This window comes from Scyliorhinus torazame, chromosome 7 (assembly GCF_047496885.1).
Source record: "Scyliorhinus torazame isolate Kashiwa2021f chromosome 7, sScyTor2.1, whole genome shotgun sequence".
NCBI lineage: Eukaryota > Metazoa > Chordata > Chondrichthyes > Carcharhiniformes > Scyliorhinidae > Scyliorhinus > Scyliorhinus torazame.
In genome coordinates this window covers 306077625-306096012 of record NC_092713.1, presented here as the reverse complement: position 1 = coordinate 306096012, position 18388 = coordinate 306077625, and the positions used below count along the sequence as shown (strand labels likewise).

The window sequence follows — 18388 nt, the reverse complement described above, 5'->3', positions numbered from 1 at the left end:
ATCTGCCCACAGGCCCGGGGATGCACTATTGGGTCATTCCTGATCCAGCAGACAGACAACCCATCCCTCCCCCTTACACCGAGTTACTGGGACATTCGGCTCCTGAACCCGTTTCCATTTCAAACCGCCCTTCATTAAATGTCAGTAACTGTGCAGCAGACATATTTTGAATGCTTTTTGTCTGTGATATCATGCAGCATAACCTAGTGTTCCAGGTCAATGATTTGTGAGATATGGGGCTACATCTACAGTATAGTTTAAATTCCAGTCTCGTTGATCAAGGCAACTGCAATTTGTATGTATATCGCATTGTAAACATTGTAAAATGTCCCAAGATGCTCTGCAAACGTGTTAGCAGTCTAAATTTGACATCCAGAGCACATAATGAGATATTAGAAAAGGTGAATGAAGGCTTGGTCAAGATGGTAGATTTTAAGAACTGTCGTAAAGGGGGGAAAGTGAGGTTTGGTGTAGGGGGCGGGCAGGAATGTGTAAAGAGGGAATATCAGAGCCAAGGGCCCAGAAGGTTAAATGGTGGAGCGATTAAAATAAGTCATCCTCAGAAAGCCGGAATTGGAACGGTATAGTGGGTTTTAGGTGTCTCTTACACTCGTGGTGTGGTTGCTAGGTTCTGATTTGTATAGCCCATCTTACCCAGAGGGACTGTTGTCTGGTCCTTTCCTCAAACTGGTTTATGAACATGATGGGTGGGATTGTCCATTTCCCCCATCCGCGTGTCTCTCGGAGCTGCACCGTTCGCCAGCGGCGAGATTGTCTTTTTCCTGCCGCTTGCAAATAGGATTTCCCGCTTGAGATACCCTCAATTACGACTCAGGAGAGAAGATTGATAATTCAAAGGCTTTAATTACCAGAGAACCAGACAGCTGCCGAGAAGTGTGCTCACTGCACGCTGCCCATGAACGTAACCTTATATACAGTTCCCTGGGGGCGGAACCGGAGGCAGAATCCTGCAGGGTTCCAAACCCAGTCTTAAAGGGGCCTATGCATTAAAGGTACATGTGTATACAGATATCGTTCATCACATTCACCCCCTGTTTTAAAAAAACGTATAGTCTGCCGGGGGTGAAGTGGAATTACGAGTTCAGTCTTTTGGGTGGTCTGATTGTCCGTGTCGACCTTCTCAGCTCCAGTGGTGGTGCAGTGGATACGGTCGTCCTCGCTGGTGGTATATCCGGGAGCACAGTTGTCTGAGCCTTTGCCCGCGTTGGAGCAGGGGGGTATCCGGGGTGACTAGGGTGATTGGCAGCTGGGGGGCGCTATGGGAGGGGCGCTGATGGCGTTGACAGCCGGTGCGGGGAGGGGGAGTGTCAGTGGGTGAGCCAGTGGGTGCCAGGTCTCGCAGGGAAATGATGTCCTGCCTGCCGTCGGTGTGCTCGACGTAGGTGTATTGAGGGTTTGCGTGTAGCAGTTGGACCCTCTCGACCAGCGGGTCAGTCTTATGGCTCCTCACGTGCCTCCGGAGTAGAGCTGGTCCCGGAGTCATCGGCCAACGTGGAAGCGAGACCCCAGAGGTGGACTTCCGTGTCTGGGTGGATAAAACTCTCCGTGCTCCCAGAGTCAAAAAGGCAGGGGGCGTCGCGGCCGCTGATTTGAACCTGCGTCATTGAGCTTCGTAGGTGCTTCGGCCGAGATTGATCGAGCGTGATCGCTCCTAGTTGTGGGCAGTCAGAGTCCTCAGTTGAATCGGACTCGCAAAATGGCCGCCGCCGTCGGTCGCACGTATTGGGTTTTGAAGCTGGCCACCACCAAGATGGCCGCCCACATGACTCGCACGAGGCCGATGACGCTTCGGAAGTAGGTGTGTCCGGCCGCCGTGCGGCCGCGTTGTGGGGCCTGTGGTCCCGGGAGTTCGATTTCTGGGCCCGATGCTACTTTTGTTTCTGGCCTTTGGGCCCAGCCAAGCAGACCTTTGCGAAGTGCCCCTTTGTTCCGCATTCGTTGCGGATAGCGGAGCGGGCGCCGGGCAATGCTGGCGTGAGTGCTGGCATTGCCCACAGAAATAGCATGGGGGATCCCCCGGTGTGAGCGGGTCGCCGCGCGGCGCAGGCCTGTAGCGTGGCCGAGTCTGGAGGGGATCGAGAGGGGTTCGCAAGGTCTGCGGAGTACGTGCGTAGATTATGGTGGGCCGCTTCCAGAGAAGAGGCGTTACCGTGCCTTGGAGGTCCTTCGCTCCGTCTTCTAGGAGCTGCTGCCGGATGTACGTGGATCGGATACCGGACACGAAAGCATCACGAATATGTAAGTTCATGTGGACTTCTGCCGTCACCTCTTTATGGTCGCAGTTCCTGGCGAGCGCGGTGAGTCTCTCCAAGTATTCATCTAGCGTTTCCCCGGAGCGCTGGCGGCAGGTCGAGCGCAAATGTCTGGCATGTACCTCGTTTATCGGCTTTACGAAGCGCTTCTGTAGGATGTCGACCGCCGTTTCGTACGTTGTAGCTTTCTCGATCACGGAGGATAGTCGGGGGCCCACCCGGGCATGTAGTAAGCTCAGCTTGCGAGGTCCGTCAACTTCAGTCTCTGAGGAATTCAGATAGGCCTCAAAACACCGGAGCCAGCATTTAAACATTTCAGTGACCTCCGGCGACCGAGCGTCCAAATTGAGCTTCTCCAGCTTTAGACCGCTGTCCATCTTGATGTAGTCTGGTAATTAAATTGAGATACCCTCAATTACGACTCAGGAGAGAAGATTGATAATTCAAAGGCTTTAATTACCAGAGAACCAGACAGCTGCCGAGAAGTGTGCTCACTGCACGCTGCCCACTGAACGTAACCTTATATACAGTTCCCTGGGGGCGGAGCCGTAGGCGGAGTCCCCCAGGGTTACACGCCCGATCTTAAAGGGGCCTACGCATTAAAGGTACATGTGTATACAGATATCATTCATCACACCGCTGAAGCCACCCCACGTCGCCGGGAAGCCCACGGGCAAGGGGACGCTTCTGGCGGGAAAAGGGAATCCCAACATTACAGGAAGGACATTATTGCTGTGGAGAGAGCGTAGAGGAGGTTGACAAGAACGTTGCCAGAATGAGAAAAGTGTGGCTGCGAGAGGAGATTGGATAGATTGGGGTTATTTTCCTTGGAACATAGAAGGCTGAGGGGTGACTTAATTGAGGTGTACAAAATGATGAGGGGAAGAGACAGAGTGGACAGGATAAAATAGTTTCCCTTGTTGGAGAATTCTAGAACCAGGGTGTCGTGTTGGGTGTTCCGATACACAAACGAACCAACGCGGTTGTAGATGGTACAACTCTGTTTTATTATTCTGTACAATAATAACTATTAACTTCGGGCTGTGGTTCGCACTTCACCAGCTAACCTGTGGACCCAGCCCTTGCACTATCTTGGTGAGGCACTCAGCACATGGTCTATGTCTGAGAGGCACGCTGTGAGCTCTGTGCTCTGAGCCATCTCCTGGTGGAATGAGCGGGAACTGTGGTGTTCCCTGTTTTATAGTGCGTGTGCTCTCACTGGTGATTGGCTGCGATGTGTGTGTGTTGGTTGGTCCATCAGTGTGTGTGTGATTGCACCATGACATGTTAATGTGAATATCATGACACAGGGGACATAGATTCCAGAAAAGAGACAGAAGGTGCAGAGGGGACATGAGGAAGAATATTTTTACACAGAGGGTAGCGGGAGTCTGGAACTCGCCGCCCGGGTACCTCGATCTGTACCTTCAGTGCTGTAAACTGCAGGGATGTGGGCCGGGTAGTAGAAGGTGGCGTGTTGTTGGTCTCTAGGGGATTGGGGCAGATGTGAGGAGTGAGGGACGGGGGTGATGCCAGGGTACGCAGGTGGCAACTCACCCCAGCTGCTCGATGGAGGTTAGTCACCTTCTTCGGGCATTGTGTGCCGGTCCTCCTGGTGAGGCTGGCAGCCTCTGCCACCTCACCCCCAGGCCTCGGTCAGTATCGCGAGCTTGAGTCTCCGTCCCGTCCCGGGGAAGAGGGTGTCCCTCGAGTCGAGGATCCTTGGGGCCCATCTTCTTGGCTGTAATGACAGTCTGTGTTCAGTGGAGCGATTAACAGCCGCTCCATCTCGTCAGGCTCCTAACGGGAATCCAGACCAAAGCGAATCAGACGGCAGCAGGACCGGGAATCGGGCAGGCTGCACGCTGACCCGTTCGCGTGATGCGAATTGCTCCTGGCCGACGCTCCTAGCAGCACTTAGTCCCTTGAATCCAGCCGGTGGATTCCGTGGCCAACACACATTCCACAACCACAAGCCCGGCAGTGAAGGCTTGAAATGGTGCATGGGAGGTTAGGGCAATTTAGGCCTGAACATCACATTTGGAGCTCCTTGTTATTTAAATTGTCATCCATCAGAGGCTATGCTTTCAATTTAATATCTCATCTGACAGTGCAGCACTCCCTCAGGACTGACCCTCTGACAGTGCCGCACTCCCTCAGTACTGACCCTCTGACAGTGCCGCACTCCCTCAGTACTGACTCTGACAGTGCAGCACTCCCTCAGTACTGACCCTCTGACAGTGCAGCACTCCCTCAGTGCTGACCCTCTGACAGTGCAGCACTCCCTCAGTACTGACCCTCTGACAGTGCGGCATGCCCTTAGTACTGACCCTCTGACAGTGCAGCACTCCCTCAGTACTGACTCAGTCTGGCATCGCGGCGCCCCAAAGGTGCGGAAGTCTCCGCATCTTGAGGGGCCGAGCCCTCACCTTGAGGGGCCGGACTGATTCCCGCCCCGCCAGCTGATGGGAAAGGCCTTTGGTGCCCCGCCAACTGGCGCAGAAATGACCTCTCAGGGTGGCGCATGCGCGGGAGCATTAGCGGCCACTCACGGCATCCCTGCGCATGTCCTGTGGAGGGAGTCTCTTCCGCCTCCGCCATGGTGGAGACCGCGGCGAAGGCGGAAGGGAAAGAGTGCCCCGATCGCGGGCCAGGCCACCGTGGGGGCACCCCCCGGGACCAGATCGTCCCGCGCCGCCCCCCCGCCCCCCAGGACCCCGGAGCCCGCCCGCGCCGCCTTGTCCCGCCGGTAAGAGGGGTGGTTTGATTCTCGCCGGCGGGGCAGGCATTCCAGCAGCGGGACTTCGGCTCATTGCGGGCCGGAGAATCGCCGGGGGGGGGCCACCAATCGGCGCGACGCGATTCCCACCCCCGGCGAATATCCAGTGGCGGAGAATTCGGCAACCGGCGGAGGCGAGATTCACGCCAGCCCCCGGCGATTCTCTGACCCGGCGGGGGGGTCGGAGAATCCCGCCCCTGGGGTCACAGTCTGAGGATACGGGATAGACCATTTCAGACTGAGATGAGGGGAAATGTTTTCATTTTTTATTTCAGTTTCATTTCATTTCATTCATTTCATTTTCAAATTCATTTTATTTCATTTCCTTTCCCCAGGGAGTGGGAAGCCTGTGGAATTTGTTAGCACAGAAAGTAGTTGAGGCCAAAACATTGTAGGTTTTCAAGGAGCAGTTCGATATCGCACTTGGGGCAAAGGGGATTAAAGGATATTAGGGGGGGGGGGGGAAGCGGGAATAGGTTACTGAGTTGGATGATCAGCCAGGATCATAATGAATGGCGGAGCGGGCTCGAAGGGCCGAATGGCCTCCTCCTGCTCCTATTTTCTGTGTAGGTACACGGGCGAGAAATTGTTACCAGTAACTGGAATGCACCAGAGAACACAGAATTAAAATAATTGGCAAAAGGTCCAGACGGAGAGGAAATTATTTTATGTAGTGAATTGTTGTGATTTGGAAGATGTTGTCTGAAAGGATGGTGGAAGCAAATTCTCAAATACTTTTCACAACGATTTGAATAAGTGCTTGGAAAGGAAAAGCGCAGAGGGCTCTGCGAATTGAAATGGGGCCAGGGTCTTTCAAAGAACCAACGTGAGTACGATGGGCTTTAATGGCCTCCAGTGCCGGAAGATTCTGTGATTCAAGACTTGACAATGGGGAAGATTGCCTCAGCGTGTCCTGACCACAAAATACAGGCCGAGCTACTCGCATACTGCATGGACTGCAGCGGTTCAAGAAGGCAGTTCACTGATGCCTTCTCAAGAGCAATGAGGGATGGTGATAAATGCTGGTTAGTCATCAACGCTGGCTAATTATTAATATGACTGATGAATAAAAATCTGGAATTAAAAGATAGTCTCAGTAATAGTGGCCATGGCCGGGATTCTCCCCTACCTGACGGGGCGGGGGAATCCGGCGTAGTGGAGTGGCGGGAACCACTCCGGCGTCGCGCCGCCCCAAAGGTGCGGAATTCTCCACCTACCGCATTCTCCGCACCTTTAGGGGCCAACCCTCACCTTGAGGGGCTCGGCCCGCACCGGAGTGATTTCCGCCCCGCCGGCTGGTGGGAAAGGCCTTTGGCGCCACGCCAGCCGGCGCCGAAAGGACATTGCCGGGCGACGCATGCGTGGGAGCGTCAGCAGCCGCTCACGGCATCCCCGCGCATGCGCAGGGGAGGGGGTCTCTTCCGCCTCTGCCATAGTGAAGACCATGGCGCAGGCGGAAGAAAAAGAGTGCCCCCACGGCCCCGATCGCGGGCCAGGCCACCGTGGGGGCACACCCCGGGGCCAGATCGCCCCGCACCCCTCCCCAGGACCCCGGAGGCCGCCCGCGCCGTCTGCCCCCGCCGGTAAGGTAGGTGGTTCAATCCACGCTGGCTGGCGAGGGTTGACAGCGGCGGGGCTTCGGCCTATCGCGGGTCGGGGGCAGCCCACCGACCGGCGCGGCGCGATTCCCGCCCCCGCCGATTCTCTGGTGGCGGAGTATTCGGGACACGGCGGGGGGGTCGGAGAATCGCGTCCCATGAGGCAATTCACGATTGTTGTAAAAAATCTAACTGATTCACAAAAGTCCTTTAGGGAAGGATATCTGCCATCCTTTCCTGGTTATCATAGAATTTACAGTGCAGAAGGAGGCCATTAGGCCCATCGAGTCTGCACCGGCCCTTGGAAAGAGCACCCCATTTAAGCACATATCTCCAACCTGTCCCCGTAACCCAGTAACCCCTACCCAACCTTTTTGGACGCTAAGGGCAATTTTAGCATGGCCAGTCCACCTAACCTGCATACCTTTGGACTGTGGGAGGAAACCGGAGCACCCGGAGGAAACCCACGCACACACGGGGGAGAACGTGCAGACTCCGCACAGACAGTGACCCAAGCCGGGAATCGAACCTGGGACCCTGGAGCTGTGAAGCAACTGTGCTAACCACTGTGCTACTGTGCTGCCCCTACATGTCTGGCCCACATGTGACTCCAGACACACGGCAATGTGATTGACTCTTAACTGCCCCTCTGCAAACACCCAGCAAAACGCTCAGATCCAAGGCTATTATGGATGGGGCGGCACGGTACAGTGGTTCACACTGTTGCCTCACAACTCCAGGGTCCCAGGTTCAATTCCGGCCTCAGGTGACTGTCTGTGCGGAGTTTGCACGTTCTCCCCGTGTCTGCGTGGGTGTCCTCCGGGTGTCCTCCGGGTGCTCCGGTTTCCTACCACAGTCCATAGGTGTGCCAGTTCAGTGGATCGGTTATGCTAAATTGCCCCTTAGTGTCCAAAAGGTTAGGTGAGGTTACTGGGTTAAAGGGATAGGGTGGAGGTGTTAGCTAAGGTTGGGCGACCTTTCCAAGGGCTGGTGCAGACTCAATGGGCCGAAGGGCCTCCTTCTGGGCTGTAAGTTCTGTGATTTCTATGAATTCTGCCTGCACCAGCGATACTCAGTTCCCAGGGAAGAATGTTTGAAATCCAAGCCTTGAGGTGGACACAGACCCAGGAGCTGCATGTAGTGAGCTGAGAGCAATTGCCCTTGTCGCCACGGCTATGTTCAACAGTGTGGGACACCCAGGGCACCTACGGAAACCAGAGATCAGTAAGGGTCAAAGGAGAAACTCTCCATCGGCTGCAACCCCTCATGTCTGCCACAAAGGAAGTTCGCTGCGGTTTTTTTTTAACAAAAAGCCTTTCTGAATTGCCAACAACCGGAAAATAAATAAGCTGTGCCTTTGATGATTTCAGGCCATCCCAAAGCGCCAATGATGTACAGCGCCACTTGTAATGCAGGAAACATGGCAGCTAATTTGCACGCAACAAGGAGCCACAAGAAGCTACGTGACGCTGTCCAATGAATAAACATTGGCCCGGGGCCGAGGAGTCAGCAGCCGTGAGATTGTTCACATCCACCGGGGAGGGCAGATGGGGCCGAGGGGTAACGCCACACCCAGAAAAGAACGGGCACCAGAGTGGGTGATACCATCGAGTCTCTCGAACTGGGACTTGAACTTCAGTCCTCTGACACAGAGAGCAGACACTACTGCCCACCGAGTCATACTCAACAGCCTATCTTTGCGAGAGGTTTACGGCAGATATCGAGGGTTCAAAACAGCAGAAGCCCTAGAGGGGTATAGAATGTGCAAGAGGGAACTTAAAAAGGACATTAGGAGAGCAAAAAGGGACATGGAAGGATACTGACAGATAAAATAAAGGAAAATACTAAGTTTATTTACAAGGAAATTGTCATAATATCCACTCATGTATATAATGAGATGCAGACAGGCAGTGATGACCAGTAAGCATACAACACAGCACAGCCAATCACCAGACAGGACACTGCCACTATAAAGCCAGAGGGCACTAGGTTTCCCGCTCTCTCGGGACCCAGCTACTGAGACAGTCAGGGTCCACGAGCCAGCAAGCACAAACGCCATGCGGTAGCTAGTAAGTCTGGTCAGGCTACTACAAAGTCACTAGTCAGATCAGTATAGTGTCGACCCACAGCTGAATATGTACAGCAGTTCATCTAGTTGAATAAAACAGTGTTGGATCTTATTCTGTGTTAGACGTCTGTTTCTAACTTCCCTGCATCGGGTGCAGCCCACATCGAACCAACCTGCCTAAAACATCAGATATTAAGGGTAAAAGGATAACTAGAGAAAGAGTAGGGCCCATTAAGGACCACAGTGGTGATTTTTCTGTGGAACCGGAGGTAGGGTTCTAAATGAGTCCCCGGGGTCGGACTCCCCCTCCTCCCCCACAGGTCGCCACCGGACCCTTCAACGCTGAGGTCCCGCCGGCTCAGAGCACGTTAGAGCGGCGCCGGCGGGACCTGTTTTTTTTTTGGCACGGCCGCTCGGCCTATCCGGGCGTAGAGCGGCCCCCGATCGGCGGCGTGCCGATCACGCCGGCCCCAATGGCGCCGATTCTCTGCTCTACTCGGCGTCGGGGCAGCATGGCGCGATTCGCGAGGCCCCCCGGCGATTTTAGAGGGGATGTGAGGAAAAACCTTTTCACCCAGAGTCTGGTGGGAGTCTGGAACTCGCTGCCTGAAAGGGTGGTGGAGGCAGAGACCCTCATAACATTTAAGATGTATTTAGATGTGCTCTTGCGATGCCAAGACATACAAGGAATGGGCCAGGTGCTGAAAAATGGGATTAGAATAGTCAGGTGTTTGTGTTTGACTGGCGCAGATGTGATGGGCCGACGGGCCTTTTCTGTGCTGTATGATGCGATGACTCTATGACTCATATCAAGCCAATTTGAAGATACCTCTTCATTTCAATGTGGCTTTTTCACTGCGGTAACTATGTTTGTTCAGTGACCTTATCAAACATCTGCTGAAAATTGAGACATATTTAATTCCCAAGTCAGTAATATTTTTGCTTGTTCTGACCCTTATCTTTTCTGACCCTATGTTATGCTTAATTGCAACATGTCCCTGACAATTGAATAAGTTCTTTGGTAATTGACTCCAGAATAATGCCCATTACCAGTGCGGAACTGAATGTTCTATCACTTTCAGCTTTAACCTCCCTGCAATCACGAGTGTCTTCTTACCTTTTGGAATGCTTCTTCAGACTTACAGGCCCTCGGGATGGAGAATCTTTTGCTTCCACTCCAGTTCGATGGGTTCTGAGACGATTAGTCCAATGTGCGATTTACGGACCCTGCCACATACGGGGCAGGTGATGCTTCGAAGGGCTGGCTGGATGGGTCGTTTGGAGGGTTGTGCGCTCCCCCGTCGCCTCGGCTTCCCCTCTGCAAATTCCGGGCAAAGTTCCTCGATATGTTCAGTGCCTTCCTGGATGAACCATTTTGGTCGGGCAGAAACCAGGGGGTTCCCATGATGTGATGGGTATGTTAGACCCCTTCAGGCATCGCGAGGACATGCAGGAAGCACTTCCAGTGTCCTTCCGGGAGTCCCCTGCCATGACTGAGTAGTTCTCAGTGTTGAACTAGTCTCTCTCTCGCTGTTCCTCAGTCTCTCTTCGTCCCTCTAACATTTCAGGACCTTGAACACTTGAACACATAATCCCCGACCGACATTTTTACTGAGGGAGTTCTGCAACGCCGGAGATGGTGGGAGAGATCTCCCGGCTGTTCACGCCAGCAGGACCTTCCCGTCCCACCAATGGCGCAGCCCCACCACGGCGTTCCTGGCGATGTGGGGTGGATTCATTGACAATGGCAGGATAATGGATAGCTGAGACATTAAACCCAGATCCCACCAAGAGGGAGAGCAAGGGTCTCCTGGGCTAATATTTATCCTTCAACCAAAATCACTTTTTTAAAAAACATGTCCGATTCATTAATTTACTTGTTGTTTGTGACACCTTGCTGTATGTTAATGTAAAGTGTCATTGTTGGATGTTAGATAAATGCATCTTCCTTCACCCAATAGCATTGGTTTAAATATTGGGCAGGTGTGATTAGTAGAACAACAAGAGATCAGTCCCCAGATCTCTCCAGCTTACACTCTCACAATACAATAGCAAATGGAAGATCTCAGCCGATACAGGTAGTGATTGGCCTGCTATTCGGGCACTGTGTGGTCCATGAAGCAGCCCCACCCTGTTGGGTAAGGAGGTTGTGCTTAACATCTGGACCTTTCCTCCATTTTCAAGTAATGTTGGCACATCGCAAAATTGATCCATCAGATATAAGAATGGTTCCAATTGTGAGAATCCTATGAATGCATAACATCAAAAATCATCAAAGAGAGGGTTCTTCTACTTATCCAATATCCCTTACCCCACCTTCACCCCGCACCCCTCACCCTTACCTACCTACCCTCATCCCATATCCCTCACCCCCACCTACCCACCTTCACCCCGTATCCCTCAGCTACCCACTTTCACCCTGTATCCCTCACCTACCCACTTTCACCCTGTATCCCTCACCCTCACCTACCCACCTTCACCCTGTATCCCTCACCTACCCACTTTCACCCCATAACCCTCACCCCCACCTATCCACATTATCCCCCTATACCTCACTCCAACTACTCACCTTCACCTTGTATCCATCACCTACCCACCTTCACCTTGTATCCCTTACCTCCACCTACCTCTTTCACATAAATGGAAACAAATTATTTTACCTTCAACACAACACTTTGATTCTGAATACTTTATACTTCTAATGGATGCAGTGTCCTCTCTTGGGGCCACAGGTCGGCTGGCAGAATGGGCAGGCATGTGGTAGATGGAATTTAATACAGAAAAATGTGTGGTAATCCATTTTTGCATAAGGGACCAGGAGAGGCAATACAGGCTCAATGGCAGAGTTCTAAGGAGCACGTAGCAACAGAGGGACCTGGAGGTGCAGGTATGTCTAGGTGGCAGGACATACTGAGAGAGTAGCGAGCAAAGCGATTTTGTGATTATTTCATGGGATGTGGGCAGTCCTGGCTCGGCCAGCATTTTGTTTCCCATCCCTAAATGCCCTAGAGAAGGTGGTGGGGAGTCACCATTCTGAACCGCTGGGAAAGCACATGGGGTAAATTTAGTCCCAGAGACAGTGAAAGAACAGCGATAGAGTTCCAAGCCAGGGTGAGGCATGGCTGGATGGGCAACTCGCAGGTGGTGATGCTCCCATGCATCCGCTGCCGTTGTCCTTCAATAGGTTATCCATTTTGGTAGGAACAATAGCAAAAGGGATTATTATTTAAATGATAAAATATTAAAACATGCTGCTGTGCAGAGAGAACTGGGTGTGCTAGTGCATGAGTCGCAAAAGGTTGGTTTACAGGTGCAACAGGTAATTAAGAAGGCAAATGGAGTGTTGTCCTTCATTGCTAGAGGGATGGAGTTTAAGACTAGGGAGGTTATGCTGCAATTGTATAAGGTGTTAGTGAGGCCACACCTGGAGTATGGTGTTCAGTTTTGGTCTCCTTACCTGAGAAAGGACGTACTGGCACTGGAGGGTGTGCAGAGGAGATTCACTAGGTTAATCCCAGATCTGAAGGGATTGGATTACGAGGAGACGTTGAGTAGACTGGGACTGTACTCGTTGGAATTGAAATGAATGAAATGAAAATCGCTTATTGTCACAAGTAGGCTTCAAATGAAGTTACTGTGAAAAGCCCCTAGTCGCCACATTCTGGCGCCTGTTCGGGGAGGCTGTTACGGGAATTTAGAAGGATGTGGGGGGGATCTTATAGAAACATATAAAATTCTGAAGGGAATAGATAGGATAGATGCAGGCAGGTTGTTTGCACTGGCGGGTGAAAGCAGAACTAGGGGGCATAGCCTCAAAATAAGGAAGTAGATTTAGGACTGAGCTTAGGAGGAACTTCTTCACCCAAAGGGTTGTGAATCAATGGAATTCCTTGCCCAGTGAAGCAGTTGAGGCTCCTTCATTAAATGTTTTTAAGATAAAGATAGATAGTTTTTTGAAGAATAAAGGGATTAAGGGTGATGGTGTTTGGGCCGGTAAGTGGAGCTGAGTCCAAAAAAGATCAGCCATGATCTCATTGAATGGCGGAGCAGGCTCGAGGGGCCAGATGGCCTACTCCTGCTCCTAGTTCTTATGTTCTAAGCTGGTCAAGGTTATGGATTTGGAAGGTGCCATCAGAGTTGCTTGAGTGCATCTTGTAGATTGCACACATGGCGCTGTGTGTCAGTGGTGGAGGAAGTGAATGTTTAAGATGGTGGAAGGGGTCAGCACGGTGACGCAGTGGTTAGCACTGCTGCCTACGCCGCTGAGGACCCGGATTCGAATCCCGGCCCCGGGTCACTGTCCGTGTGGAGTTTGCACATTCTTCTCGAGTCTGCGTGGGTCTCACCCCCACAACCCAAAGATGTCCAGGTTAAGTGGATTGGCCACACTAAATTGCCCTTAACTGGAAAACAAATAATTGCGTACTCTCAATTTTAAAAAAAAGATGGTGGAAGGGGTGTCAACCAAGCGGGGCTGCTTTGTCCTGGATGCTTTTGAGCTTCTTGAGTGTTGTTGAAGCTGCACTCATCCAGGCAAGTGGAGAGTATTCTATTACATCCCTGGCTTGTGCCATGGAGATGGTGGACAGGCTTTGGAGATGGGCTGCTCATCACAGAATTCCCAGCTTCTGACCTGCTCTGGTAGCCACAGTATTAATGTGGCTAGTCCAGTTCAGTTTCTGGTCAGTGGTAACCCCCAGGACATAGACATAGAGCATACAATGCAGAAGGAGGCCATTCGGCCCATTGAGTCTGCACCGACCCACTTAAGCCCTCACTTCCACCCTATCCCCGTAACCCAATAACCCCTCCTAACCTTTTTGGACACTAAGAGCAATTGAGTATGACCAATCCACCTAACCTGCACGTCTTTGGACTGTGGGAGGAAACCGGAGCACCCGGACGAAACCCACGCAGACACGAGGAGAACGTGCAGACTCCGCACAGACAGTGACCCAGCGGGGAATCGAACCTGGGACCCTGACGCTGTGAAGCCACAGTACTATCACTTGTGCTACCGGGCTGCCCCAAGATGTTGCTAGTGGGGGATTTAGCGATGGTAATGCCATTGAATGTCAAGGGGCGATAGTTAGGTTCCCTCATTTTGGAGATCATCATTGTCTGGCACTTGTGGAGCATAAAGGTTATTTGCCGCTTATCAGCCCAATTATATGCAATCTTGGACCTCTTAATCGAGGTAAAGAGCGGACTATACGGTCAATGGAAGAGTCCTGGGGAAAATTGATGTACAGAGAGATCTGGGAGTTCAGGTCCATTGTACCCTGAAGGTGGCATCGCAGGTCGATAGAGTGGTCAAGAAGGCATACAGCATGCTTGCCTTCATCGGACGGGGTATTGAGTACAAGAGTCGGCAGGTCATGTTACAGTTGTATAGGACTTTGGTTAGGCCACATTTGGAATACTGCGTGTAGTTCTGGTCGCCACATTACCAGAAGGATGTGGATGCTTTAGAGAGGGTGCAGAGGAGGTTCACCAGGATGTTGCCTGGTATGGAGGGTGCTAGCTATGAAGAAAAGTTGAGTAGATTAGGATTGTTTTCGTTGGAAAGACGGAGGTTGAGGGGTGACCTAATTGAGGTCTACAAAATTACGAGAGGTATGGACAGGGTGGATAGCAACAAGCTTTTTCCAAGAGTAGGGGTGTCAATTACAAGGGGTCACGATTTCAAGGAGAGTGGGGGAAAGTTTAAGGGAGATGTGCGTGGAAAGTTTTTTACGCAGAGGGTGGAGGGTGCCTGGAACGCTTTGTCAGCGGAGGTGATAGAGGCGGACATGATAGCATCATTTAAGATGCATCTAGACAGATATATGAACGGGCGGGGAACAGAGGAAAGTAGATCCTTGGAAAATAGAAGACAGGTTTAGATAAAGGATCTGGATCGGCGCAGGCTGGGAGGGCCGAAGGGCCTGTTCCAGTGCTGTAATTTTCTTTGTTTCTTTGTATTGAGTTCAAAAGAATGGAAGTTATGTTGAGCCATTATAATGCTTGGGTTAGACAACATCTAGAGCATTACATCCATTTCTGGATATGGGGTCTTGGAGAGGGCACAGTGGGGATCTACCACAATGAGTCCAGTGATGAAGGATTTTCATTACCAGGTTAGGTCAGAGAAGCTGGGCTTGTTTCCATTGGAACAAATGAGAGGGTGGGTGCAGACTCAATGGGCCAAATGGCCTCCTTCTGCACCGTCAGGATTCTTTGGAGGTTAAGGGGAGATTTGATGGAGGTGAATAAGATTATGACAGGTTTAGATAAGATAGATAAAGAAAAGCCATTCCTATTGCCTCATGGTACAAAGATCGGAGAATATGGGTGAAAGTGTTTGGACAAGAGAGGCAGGGGAGAGTGATGTGAGGAAGAACGGTTTTTAGGCAGTGAGTGGGAATGACCTGCAAGGAAAGAATATTCAGGCGGATGTGCGATGAGTGGGATGTGTAATAGGGAGGGTAAATAACAGGGGTGAGTGTTCAATGGGCAGGTGTATACCCAGCCCGCTATAGCCCGCCTAAGTAGCTCACATAGCTGAGGGACGATTCTGTTAAGCACAGATAGAGATGAGGGAAACCCCTTAAACCTTTGCTGATCACCGATGAAGCTTGTTGAGCTGAAAGCTCTGGAAACATCAAGTACCTCTACCCGTAGGAGGATGAGCTGGGTTGATTGACTGCACCCTCTGTCTCTCATCTTCCAAACACAAACTCTGTATTGTTTTGGATCATATCTGAACCCAGCCATAGAGAATGGAACCCTCCTTTGCAAAGTTAAAAACGGAGAAGAGAGTCGTCCAGATCAGCAAGTTGACAGTCCCACTCATCATGGTGGCAATGGTTGGGTGCAGGGGGGAGGGGGGGATGGGGGTGGGGGGTGGGGGGTGTTAGTGTTTAGTGACAGAATGTGAGAAGTTGATTACATTTTCTGAAATAGCCAGACCATTAAGTAAGGGCAGTTGTGAATATCTAATTTGTAGTTCGATATGTTTTCGAATATAACTTTTAGTTTGAGGAATTAACGTTTTAACTGTCGAAAAATAGGGACATCTGATTGAAAAATTGGTTAAATCAATTCTGATATAGATGCAACTCCGTCAAGCCGAGGCTTGATTAACCTGTTTATCTTCCAAGATCAGAGTTGATAGTGGAAATAAAACTTACGCAATGGGTGACCCATCTCTGACCTCTTACTGGAGCCAGGGTACCTCGGGAAAGGGTAATTATATCCATTAGAAATATAAATTATCATATAAGTACAGAATCAAAAAGTTGTGTTGAAGGTCAAATAATTTGTTTACATTTCTGTTTGAGACCATCCCAAAGCATGCCATGCTGTCATGGAAATAGCCCATGGGAACAAAAGATGTAGGATTCTCCGTCGGCAGGATCCTCTGCTTTGCTGGCAGCGTACCCACGGGTTTCCCGACGGCATGGGGTTGCCTACAATGGGAAATCCCATTGACTGACTGCGGGACGGGAGAATCCCACTGCTGGCAGGGCATGCCGCGCCGATCTGGAAAACGGGGCTGGCGGGATGGACAATCCTGCCCAAGGTTCTTTTTTTATCTTGATATTTTCTCAGGAAGCAGGCAGTTGCAATTTTATTTTGGTGCAGACTGCACCTCACTGGATTGAGACAGCCAACAGGAGATGATTGCTCGGCAAAGAAAATACCTCATCATCCACTGCGCGGAAGCAAGGTGTGGGTGGGGCTCAAGCTTAGTCTTGATTCCATGAGGAGAAAAGCAGCTTGAAGGTTTGCCTAGTTTACAACCAGAGGAAGAAATCTACAGTGGTCCTCACAGAACCTTGTGACAGAAAACAATCAGCAAAGCTTGCAAGGAGGCTGTGAGAAGGCAATAGGGTATTTGTGGGCAACCGGAACAAGGAGCAGAGGCATTCACAGCATTAAATAAATGTTGAACAGTCACCTAACCAAAAAGCTAATGGAAGGACCCCCATAAAATATTACCTCAGGGAATAGCTGGAATCCTGAGAGGTATTAAAATGAATTCCAGCGAGCTTTGAAGTGAATGAAGCTTCTGGATGGGCTGTTTTGTATCAGGAAATTCTTGCTGGGGGGGGGGTGGGAAGTAAAAAATATGAACTGAGTTCATAGAATAAGTAACTATCAACTATAGTGTCACATTAATAATGCTTGCTTTGTGTAATTCTTATATGCAATTGGCGCAGTGGTTAGCACTGCTGCCTCACGGCGCCGTGGACCCGAGTTCCATCCCGGCCCGGGGTCACTGTCCGTGTGGAGTTTGCACATTCTCACCGTGTTTGCGTGGGTTTCGCCCCCACAACCCAAAGATGTGCAGGGTAGGTGGATTGGCCGCGCTAAATTGCCCCTCAATTGGAAAAAAAATCCCTCAATCCCAGGTTCAATCCCGGTGGAGTTTGCACATTCTCACCGTGTCTGCGTGGGTCTCACCCCCACAACCCAACAAGATGTGCAGGGTAGGTGGATTGACCATGCAAAATCGCCCCTTAATTGGAAAAAAATGAATTGGGCACATTAAATTTATTTAAAAAGTAAATAAAATAAAATAAACATGAACAATATTGTAATACAGTGATGCCAAATAGCACTCTCCATGACAAGATAGGCAGCTGCCTGTGCTAAGTGTAGTTAGGAGGAGAAAGCAATTGTAATGAAAGCACAGCAGGAACAAGATTAAAGGGATTGCTACTGGGAATATGGAATTGACTGAATGAAAGCAAATTACTGCGGATGCTGGAATCTAAAACCAAAGATAAAATGCTGGAAAATCTCAGCAGGCCTGGCAGCATCTGTAGGGAGAGAAAAGAGCTGACGTTTCGAGTCCAGATGACCCTTTGTCAAAGCCCTTTGACTGAATGGCCTGCTGTGCTGTAACAATGATACAATGGTGTAAGTGGTAGGAACAGTACTGGTTCATTGCACTGGGGTCTCAATGGGACAACTCACTTGTCCCATTTATTCATCATTATTGTTCTTCTTTATCTTACAGTGAGATTACATGACAGCATATCTGAGGAGGGTCACCACTACCTGATCTTTGACTTGTAAGTAGAACAGCAGTTTTTAAACAACTTATCATTTAACAGTCACGCTCGGTTGCTTATTTATTCCAGCGATACATTCCAAAGTCATTCTATAAACTTGGCCAGCTCTCTCACCTCTGAGACAGAGGTCAGGAACTGTCTGAGGGTCAGTACTGAGGGAGTGCTGCGCTGTCAGAGGGTCAGTACTGAGGGAGTGCTGCACTATCAGAGGGCAGTACTGAGGGAGCGCTGCACTGTCAGGCGGTCAGTACTGAGGGAATGCTGCACTGTCAGAGCGTCAGTACCGAGGGAGTGCTGCACTGTCAGAGGGGCAGTACTGAGGGAGTGCTGCGCTGTCAGAGAGTCAGTACTGAGGGCAGCACAGTGGCGCAGTCGGTTAGCCCTGCGGCCTCACGGCGCCGAGGTCCCAGGTTCAATCCCGGCTCTGGGTCACAGACCGTGTGGAGTTTGCACATTCTCCCCGTGTTTGCGTTGGTTTCGCCCCCACAACCCACAGATGTGCAGGGTAGGTGGATTGGACACACTAAATTGCCCCTTAATTGGAAAAAATGAATTGGGTACTCTAATTTTTTTTTAAAAGAGAGGCAGTACTGAGGGCGTGCTGCACT

At 50.9% G+C, this 18388-nt stretch overlaps 2 protein-coding genes across 2 annotated transcripts in view; one reads left to right on the top strand and one right to left on the bottom strand.

Annotated features, from left to right (window-relative positions):
* The window catches only part of LOC140427153 (calcium/calmodulin-dependent protein kinase type II subunit alpha-like), a 304280-nt gene that overhangs the window by 184543 nt on the left and 101349 nt on the right, over window positions 1-18388 (top strand). Inside the window, 1 exon segment of the mRNA XM_072512706.1 lies at window positions 17726-17780. Coding sequence (XP_072368807.1) covers window positions 17726-17780 — 55 coding nt within the window.
* Window positions 857-18388, bottom strand: part of LOC140427154 (uncharacterized) — an 86788-nt gene continuing 69256 nt past the window's right edge. Inside the window, exon 3 of the mRNA XM_072512707.1 lies at window positions 857-2661. Coding sequence (XP_072368808.1) covers window positions 1673-2661 — 989 coding nt within the window. The 3' untranslated portion in view covers window positions 857-1672. The remainder of the gene's footprint in view (window positions 2662-18388) is intronic.